This window comes from Trypanosoma cruzi, genomic scaffold, assembly GCF_000209065.1.
Source record: "Trypanosoma cruzi strain CL Brener 1047053516431 genomic scaffold, whole genome shotgun sequence".
Classification (NCBI taxonomy): domain Eukaryota; phylum Euglenozoa; class Kinetoplastea; order Trypanosomatida; family Trypanosomatidae; genus Trypanosoma; species Trypanosoma cruzi.
Window position 1 is genome coordinate 84,992 of NW_001849402.1, and position 9,300 is coordinate 94,291.

The 9,300-nt window shown below is 49.0% G+C and overlaps 2 protein-coding genes and 2 pseudogenes across 2 annotated transcripts, besides 17 other annotated features; all 4 read left to right on the forward strand.

Annotated features, from left to right (window-relative positions):
* Positions 1–4,772: a sequence feature (heterozygous, non-Esmeraldo-like haplotype).
* Positions 181–708: a microsatellite.
* Positions 755–801: a microsatellite.
* Positions 928–977: a microsatellite.
* Positions 1,117–1,141: a microsatellite.
* Positions 1,190–1,230: a microsatellite.
* Positions 1,252–1,290: a microsatellite.
* Tc00.1047053507777.10 (hypothetical protein, conserved) lies at positions 1,429–2,556 on the forward strand (the record flags this gene model as incomplete). Its single annotated transcript, XM_800826.1, has 1 exon — positions 1,429–2,556. One exon carries the CDS (start codon positions 1,429–1,431, stop codon positions 2,554–2,556), a length of 1,128 nt encoding a protein of 375 aa, XP_805919.1.
* Positions 2,385–2,435: a sequence feature (GA-rich).
* Positions 2,720–2,744: a microsatellite.
* Positions 2,770–2,797: a microsatellite.
* Tc00.1047053507777.20 (hypothetical protein, conserved) lies at positions 2,858–3,163 on the forward strand (the record flags this gene model as incomplete). The annotated part of the gene is made up of 1 exon (XM_800827.1): positions 2,858–3,163. The coding sequence occupies one exon, from the start codon at positions 2,858–2,860 to the stop codon at positions 3,161–3,163; it is 306 nt and encodes a 101-aa protein (XP_805920.1).
* Positions 3,179–3,207: a microsatellite.
* Positions 3,208–3,252: a microsatellite.
* Positions 3,461–3,524: a microsatellite.
* Positions 3,811–3,837: a microsatellite.
* Positions 4,273–4,326: a sequence feature (T-rich).
* Positions 4,773–8,012: a sequence feature (areas not merged during assembly with more than two copies in the genome that could not be assigned to a particular haplotype).
* Positions 4,779–7,229, forward strand: Tc00.1047053507777.30 (annotated as a pseudogene).
* Positions 8,013–9,300: a sequence feature (heterozygous, Esmeraldo-like haplotype).
* On the forward strand, positions 8,449–9,300 carry Tc00.1047053507777.41 (annotated as a pseudogene).

Sequence of the window (9,300 nt, forward strand, 5' to 3'; positions counted from 1 at the left end):
TGGGTATGCTTGTGTATGCTTGTGTATGCTTGTGTATGCTTGTGTATGCTTGTGTATGCTTGTGTATGCTTGTGTATGCTTGTGTATGCTTGTGTATGCTTGTGTATGCTTGTGTATGCTTGTGTATGCTTGTGTATGCTTGTGTATGCTTGTGTATGCTTGTGTATGCTTGTGTATGCTTGTGTATGCTTGTGTATGCTTGTGTATGCTTGTGTATGCTTGTGTATGCTTGTGTATGCTTGTGTATGCTTGTGTATGCTTGTGTATGCTTGTGTATGCTTGTGTATGCTTGTGTATGCTTGTGTATGCTTGTGTATGCTTGTGTATGCTTGTGTATGCTTGTGTATGCTTGTGTGTGCTTGTGTATGCTTGTGTATGCTTGTGTATGCTTGTGTATGCTTGTGTATGCTTGTGTATGCTTGTGTATGCTTGTGTATGCTTGTGTATGCTTGTGTATGCTTGTGTATGCTTGTGTATGCTTGTGTATGCTTGTGTATGCTTGTGTATGCTTGTGTATGCTTGTGTATGCTTGTGTATGCTTGTGTATGCTTGTGTGTGCTTGTGTATGCTTGTGTATGCTTGTGTATGCTTGTGTATGCTTGTGTATGCTTGTGTATGCTTGTGTATGCTTGTGTATGCTTGTGTATGCTTGTGTATGCTTGTGTATGCTTGTGTATGCTTGTGTGTGCTTGTGTATGCTTGTGTATGCTTGTGTGGGGGCCGTATTAGAGTTGGAGGAGCAGTGTGCTCTTTAATATATATAAATATATATATATATCGCATTACATTATATATATATATTTTCAATTCTTTTTTGTTTTGTTTTATTGTTTGGATTATTTTGCTTTCTGCGAAAGCGCCGTTGCGTGTATGGCGAGAAGGGGGGAAATTATGGGGGAGGGAGGGAGGGCCCACGGCGATTGATTTAAACAAAAAACAAAACAAAAACAAAAACAAAAACAAAAAAAAAAATGAAATTAAAATGAGAAGGACGCGAAGTTTTTGGGGGAAGAGGGAGAAGGAGGATGTCATGTGTTTTTATTTATGCGTGTTTGTGTGTGGCAAGGGGAAATATATAGTGTTGAACGGTAGGTGGAGTGTGGAGATGTCTGTTTGTCTCTCTCTCTCTCTCTCTCTCTCTTTGTGTGTGTGTTTTGTGCCGCAACTTCAAATGTGGGACTTTCCCCTTTTCTTATTTTTATTTTTATTTTTAATTTTTTATTTTATTTTAGTTTCTGTGCCTACCACTGCTTTTATTTTGTCTTTTTTTTCCTTTTTTTTTTTTTTTTTGTGGTGTTCACCAAACACACACCACTGGAATGGAATTGTGCGGTTGCTGAGCCACAGAGAGAAGGGAAAAAAAGGGCTGTTGTGGTGGTGGTGGCAGAAAGAAGGAGTGACAGAAGGAGGAGGAGCGGTGAAAGCGACATGCGGGGGACGTGGCGAGAGCAGCCGAACATTTTACACCCGCGACACACGGGCTGCAGTTTCTTTTTGCCCGGGGATGCCACGCGTGGACAGCAGCGGAGTGATGCACCACCCGCAGCGAGCCCGCACGACGCGCGGGATCGATTGGACCCTGCGGCGTGCAGTTTGCCCGATCCGAATGTACGGTCGCTGCTCTCGCGCTATCGGCTTGAGAACGAGAGGCTGCGGGATCAATTAAAAGCGCATGCCGTTCAAGAGGCACTTCTTGAGCAGCGTTTACAGGAACTGAGTGCCAGAAACACCGCCCTACACTTGCACGATTTTCGCAAAAAGGAGAATGACGCCGTAGTGGAGATGCTGAAGAAGCAGCTGGAGGATCGGGAGTGCGAGGTGCGTGATCTGCAGCTCCAAGTGAAGGAGCAGGCAGGACGCATTGCTGCATTTGAAGAGGCCATTACACGTCCCTTGCATGGTACGGACGAGTCTCCTTCTCCTGCTGCTGCTGCTGCTGTGTCCGTATCATCATCCCCACCACTATCGGCGTCATCACTTCGTACACACGAGCTCTTGTGTCAGGTTTTAAGTAGTGTAGGGTTCTTAACACGTGTATTTAACGCAGTCAAGCATTGTCAAACGTTGCCGCATGAAGGATTAGGTTGCCCGCGTTCACGGAAGGAGTGCACAGCACGTTGCTTGCGGGCCGCCATGCGTGGTAACCAGGAGACGGTAGGGGATATGATGGGCCGAGGACACGGGGTATCGTGCGAGGCGTTAGCCCTTGCCGTTCGTGAGGAGGTGATGTTTTGTGAACTCTCGGCAGTGCAAATAGCGGCACAGCTACTTGCCGCCGAACATGCACCGGCCGCCGTATTAGCTGTGGAGGAGGCACAAAAGGAGACACCCCCACTGCCGTTAGAGGATGATCATCCAACGGCAACAATAACAAAAATAGCGGCAGCAGCAAAAGAGGGGAAAAAAGAAGGAGAAGAAGGGGAGGAAAAAAGAGAGTTGTGTGCTGCGAGGAGTATTTCCACCAAGGAGCAGAACGTGTCAACAGTTTTTACTGCACCCCGCGCGACACGAAAGCCAACAGCACGACCCACAGTGAACGACTGCGAGGTGCAGTAATGCGGACTGTGGGACGACCGTATTTTTGAAAGCACCGGCGATGCGAGGTTTCTTTTTTTTTTTTTTTTTCCCCACCACTTCCCCCTCCATGTTTTTTTCCCCGCATGAGGGAGGAATACAGGAGGGTGGGAGAGCGGGATATTTCCGCACATGTCCACCTTCCTTTTATTTTTGTTTTTGTTTTTGTTGATTTCTGACAGTGGCATGCATGTCCTCTTTCTCTCTTTCTCTCTCTCTCTCTATATATATATATATTTGTTCTGCAGGTGAGATTTCTTCTGTCGCCAAAGAGTTTTAAAGCATGTCATTTGAATTTGCCTTTCACGACGTCTCTAACGATGCCATTAAACACATGACACCAAGCGAGGCACTGCAAAAGCATCTGGAGAATGCACAACTGGCGCACCGTGTGTGTGTTGCCAAGGCACTAAAGGCCGAGGAGGCACCTGTGGAAAAGTGCGCCCTGACATGGGGCGAGGTGCTTATTCGCTACCAGGCATGGGCAGAATACCGCCCGCCTTTTCAGGATAGCGTGGCACAGTCAAAGTACAAAAAGTACTGGACGAAAAAGCGCCAGGCGGAGGATGATAAGAACCCATTCAAATAAGAAGGAGGAGGGGAGATGTATATATATATATATATATATATATAGAGAGAGAGAGAGAGAGAGAGAGAGAGAGGGAGGGAATGGGAGAGCAGGAATTGTGGTTGTATGCGTGTACGTTTGTGTGGGGGCAGCAGCAGCAGCAGCTTCTTTTTTTGAATAACGTGGTTGTGTTGTATGTAGTTGGTACCCACACTTTTTTATTTATTATTAGCGGACAGATGGGCTTAAAATAAGGCCGTGAGGCAAAACAACAATAAAGAATGAAAAGAAAAGTAACGACGGTGGCAGATGAAAGGAATATATATATATATATATATATATATATATATATATATATATATATATATATATATGTGTGTATCGGGGTCGGTAGCTGTATGATCTCTTAGCGGAAGGACCCCCTTACATGCGGTAGAACTTTTTTTAATTTTTGTTTTACCGTTCTGTTTATATCCCTTTCTCCCCACCCTCCCCCCCTCCGATCAATATCTTTTTACCGATGGGTATTTTCAATTATTTACTTCTATATTTCTCTCTTACATTTTCTTTTTCTCTGCGTGTGTTTCTTCTTATTTATTTATTTGCTTCCTCTTTTGCATTCTATTTCCAACTTCTTCTCTCCCGGTAGCTCGACTCGTTTTATTCTTACACACACACACACGCACATACACACAAAATGCCATGCAAGCACCTCTGATGTATACATGTCTTTTTATTTTATTTGCCTGCTGCTGCTGCTTGCAGTTATTTGACCAACGCATGCAACCACATTTTCTCCCGTTATTTTTCTTTTTGTTTGTTTGGGATTCAACGTCATTTGGGAGTCGCAGCACCTCCTGTCGGGGGGTAGGGGGAAGGAGGGGGGAGGAGGGGAGCACCTTTGTCACGTCCTCTACTCCCTTCAGTTTGGCCCGGCGTCTTTTTGTTCGTACCGAACAAAATCCATCGTTGATAACATCTCATTTCTCACAAGAGCCGTATCAGCGGCAGGCGGAAACCCACGGGGAAGGGTCGCTTTTTATTTTTTCAGTTGCGTAAAGGAGCCCACTTTGTGCTGTCACACTGTGTGGCTGGCTCTCTTGTTGTGGTTGCACAGTCATGTCCGTGCGTTTTTTTTCTCTTTCTCTCTTTATTCCCTTTTTTTTTTTTCTTTCTCGTTTGTTGGTTAGTGTTCAGCTTTTAACTCAATCCAACTACGAGGACAAGGAGAAGCAATGCCTGGAGAGCGCACGGCGTTAATCATGCCGAGAGACAAGCGACTGCTGTGCCGCAGGGAGATCGTTAGACGAGAGCAAGGCCGGAGTCCCATGGCGACACGGATCAACCCGCTGCGACCCACATAAGAGTGGAGGAAACGCGGCGACCGCAGTGGACTATGAACAGCGCCGTAAAGGACATCCTGCTTGAGGAAAAGGAACGCACCATGGAAATGCGGCTGAATGATTTCCTTCGGAATTATTTTGACGGCAGGGGCGTTGAGGAATTCAATGAGAACGTCTATATGAAGGACCTTTTAATTATCCCCAATGACCTCATCCAAGACGAATTGCTATTGAGCACAATAAAGGCATCGCCGCCATGTTAAGAGCTGAAAAAAGAGCGTGAGGAGTTGTGCATGCTATCGGAGGCTTCAAATAAGCTTAAAAAAGAATATATTGTCACTCTCAACCGATGGAGGGACTTTGAAAGAAAGGATACGGTCACTCCTCTTGCAAGGGCACAGATAAACACAGCCTACTCTCAGATACTGAGAGAAGAGAGGCGGAGGGCAGAAGAAAAGGCAAGGCGAGAACGACAAGAACTGGGGATTGAAGTTTCCACTAGGATTAAATACGCGGTGTTTAAAGGAAGGGTTCGCGTGGATAAAACGAGGCTGAATGATCTTCTTGCGATGGAGTTGGACGGCAGGGCCGCTATGGACGCCAATTGGGATGTCTTACTGGAGGAGGTTTTCAAGAACCCCAAGAAATATATTTGCGGTGCGGAAGTATTGGGCGAAATGCAGGCGTCCGATCATTACAAGAGGATGGAGAGGGCTGTGCGGGATGAAATGGATATGGAAGAGGATGTATACAGGCTTTACGAGCATTGTGTGGACAATCTACTGAGGTGGTTGGCAGCTTCTGCGGAGGTAAAAGCAAGTGTTCATGGAGCTACTAAAAGGTTTTTGGATGCAGCCGCCGAGGAGGCGAGGAACCCAACGACGACGAGCGCACCGATATACCTGGAGGGATGCTACGAGTCTGTGCACAATGCGAGGTGGAGCCATGCGGTGGAACTTCCTGACGGCGTGGAGCGAACGAAAACGGGGACGGGAATGGATGTGCATGAAGGAGGGAAAAACAGTCATGGTCCTACAAGGCAGTTGGCGAATCCCTCGAAAAGGATGACGGTGTGCGGCAATCCGCTGTACCGCGTCTCAAGCTGATGGTGCTCGCCTCGGACAAGGGATGGCCGTACTCGTGGAATCGGAAGGAGAATAAATCCGCTCGTGACTGCTATGTGAACTGTGAGGTGGATCGAGTGTGGCAGATCGTCAAGGGCGATCTAATCGCGTGGCTCAGCCCTCACGGTGGGACCGACTGTAAGCCCAGGCGACGTGTGTTGATTGGGACGCCCGGTATCGGGAAGTCGATGGCTGCCGGCTCGTACCTCCTCTACCAGCTGCTGCACTGCGATGCCGAGAAACTACAAGTGGTAGTCCACTGTTTTGGTGGACGAGGTGCGTGCGTGTCTGACAAGACCATCGGAGCGGTGACAAGATGCAGCGATGAGGAAATGTGCGTCTCGGAGTTGAGAAGTTTGAGGGGGCATGGGAGGAATGTGTATATTATCTACGGTGTGGCAAAGGAGGGAACGCCGCCACCGAGACATTTTGCGCCTACTTCGGGATGGGGCATGATTGCGGTGTCATTCCCAAAGGTAGCCAACTATGATGAGTGGGCGAAGCAACCACAAGCCGCGCGAATCATCATGAATTGCCCCGACGAGGTGGATGTGAAGGCGATGTGCGCCTGGATGACGCGTGGTGGGACCAAAGAGAAACAAGCGGAACGCTGGAAAGGGGTAAAAAAACACATTTATCTTTTGTGATCGATTCCACTTCACGTCTTTGATGAGGAGGCGTTTAATGGACGCTGTGGAGCGGTGAAGTTTGCATTGCAATCGATCAACGAGGGAACTGCGAAGGAGTACTTTTCACGGGGAGGTGAGTCGCCACGGTATTCTGAAGATCCGTCCCACAAGCCTGTGAAAGTTGTTCGGGAAATATACGCAGGCGGAGTGACCCCTTTCAATGCACCGATATCTGATTGCCTCGGGGAACGGACATTGGAACGCCTCCCAAGTGTAGCAGAATAAAATGGCTTTTTGAGGCTGATGTTGGCGTCGAGGGATAATATTTTGCCAATATTTTTTTGATGGCTTGCTTTGAAATCGTTCACGGAGAGTGCCTTTGCCAAGGCAATGGCGACGAAACTCACGGAGTTTGAGCCGCCAACAGGACGTCAAGCAAAGCCCTGCTCTTTGAAGTTGGCCCTGAATTGCATCCCAAGGGAGATGAGGGTTTGCTGCCGAGTGAATATGAAAAAACGATCCGTAAAATAAAGTACGGGGTGCTGCACAAACCGTGGACCACAAACTTTCCGCTGGTGGACGTCTTTTTTTCTCGGAGTCCAATCCAATGACGGTGGTTGGGCTGCGGATGGCTACGGCGGGTGGGCGCCACACCACCGCCAGCACTGTGCGGCAGTTCACTGAGCGTATGGCGGCTTATTTTAATGGTTGGGAGGAGTTATCCCGAGACATGTCGTGGGATATTATTTATGTGCAGCAGGCAGACAGCACGCCGATGACTGGCTGGCAGAGATGTGATGTCGTCAATCCCAATAATGTGAGCGAGGAGGAAAAAGAGATTGCGGTGTTCTGGAGGAAGAGGTGCGCCAGTACCAAGTGTCAATATCATCCAGAGACTTTTGAAGAGACGAGGCACACCGAAGTGTGGAAGAACCACCGAAATAGTAAAAATAAATTAGGGAATGAAAGGGGCAATTTTGATTTGTGGTAAAGAAATATTGTGGGGGTTATATATTTTTGGATGCTTTTGTGTGAGCATGCGGTGCGGGTGCACCAGCCCCATGCGGCAGCACCGCGCACAAATGCCAAAATGTCCAACGCTATCGAACTTAACGGTGACCGAAGGAATTAGGGAGGGAGCGGGGTTGTTTGGCTTCTGGTGAAAAACATTGGGTGATCTTTATATGGTATGTTGATTGTGTGTGGGTACGAGGCGTAATTGGAGAATTGCCCCGGTATGAGGGAATCATTGTGGCTGGCGGTGTCACGGCGTTACTGCATTGTCCATTTTCTTCTATTGTGTTTGAAGGCCCATCACCAACAGAAGCATCTTCAAGGGATGGGCGACGAATAAGTTCTATTGGAGAAATGGCTCACTCCGTGTGACCGCGTGGACTGAGGCGCCGCGTCGTGGCTGGGTAAGGAATCGCTTCCGCGTGTGGCTCTTTGGGTGATTTCTTGTTTCGTGTGCGTTGTGTTTGTTGGCTTTGGGGCTGTGGCCGTGTCTCGTTGGCCGTGGGATTGAACTGGAGGCGCTGGCGGTGTGTCTCTTCTCCTCTTCGTCCATTGGTGGATGACTGCTGGCGGTGTGTGCGTTTGTTGTGTGGAGGGCCGAATCTTTTCTTCCGCAGACTGACGGCACTGCGATGGTGTTTGTGTGTGTGTGTGAGGGCTGGTGTGGAGTTGCCGGACGGGGCGAGGGCCGTGGCGCTGCTTTTTCCGCCCGCAATTTGTTTCTTCCGTGTGTGTTGTGCTGCTTCTTGCTTTTTTTCCCTCACCCTCTTCTCCTGCGTTCCTGCGTGGAGTGGCCGCATGCTCACGGGCCGTGTTGATTGTGAGTGCCTCCTGACGGCATCCATTCATCTCCCTCTGTCTGTCTGTCTGTCATTCCCTGTTGGGTGTGGCGTGTTGCACCGCGTGAGGGCTGGCCCGCACACACCGACGGCCCGCCGTGACTTGCCGTGTTGCTGCTCTTTTCTGTGGGCGATGGTCCTCCGTGCCGTCCCTTCCGGATTGTCTCGTACCCCACTCTTTGCGTGGGTGCTCTTCTCTGCTCCTCACTGGCGTGTCTGATGTATTGCCGCTGTTTTCCTCCTCCACGCATACGGACGCGCTAGGAAGGAAAGAAAATAAGCGCTAATCGCTACTGCGAAATTGTAAGGCACTGAAAGGACCAACAGCACACACACCGCCCACACACACATATTTATATGCTCTCACGTGTTGCTGCAGTGAAGGCACCCCGCACACACAACCGTCGCCGCGTGACCGGATCCAGCGGAAGGAGGAGGGAAGGAAGAGAGAGTGAGCCGCAGGGGCCCAACATGTCCTGGCGTGCGTCTACTTCGGCGGTGCTGCTTCTCCTCGTCGTGATGATGTGCGGCAGTGAAGCCACTTATGGCAAGGAGGGCAATTCAAGGAATGGAATCATTTTAAATGAGGGGATTTGTTTAATGATGCAGAGAACAAATCTATGATACATACGTTGGATTCCTTCCGTGCATCTTCTCTTGCTTAAGTGAAAGGCGCTGTTGTGGCTATCGTTGAAGCGCATTACACAAGTACCACGGATAGTAAATCGTGTGTTGTTGGTGCTGCAAATTCGATTGACAGCGATAAGAGGACGTGGAGGAAGGGAAGTGCCATCGTGATCATTACGGCATTAGCTTTGACCCCCGTTGCGCCCAACAGCTATTGTGGATGATGGGGGTATAAAAGGACTCTTGTTGGGGGTTGTGGCAAGTCAGGGGCTCCACTGACGAAGGTGGCTGGTGATGACTGTCGGACGCCCAGGAAGGCGGAGGGTGACGTTCCGCATGGCGATGAGGATGAGAGGAAGATGGGGTTTGCGTGGCATGGAAGCGGCACTTCGAATCTTGACAGCTTTTTGAAGGATTTCAAACCCATTCCCAAACCCTTCAGACAACTTTTGGGTGGTGGTGGCGCAGGCATTCGGTTGGGGGACGATTTCTCGGTGCTGCCCACTCACGCCTTGAAGGATGATGGAAAGGTCGTTTCGTTGGTCATCCTTGCCAAAGGTTTGAATAATGAATGGGAGTTTT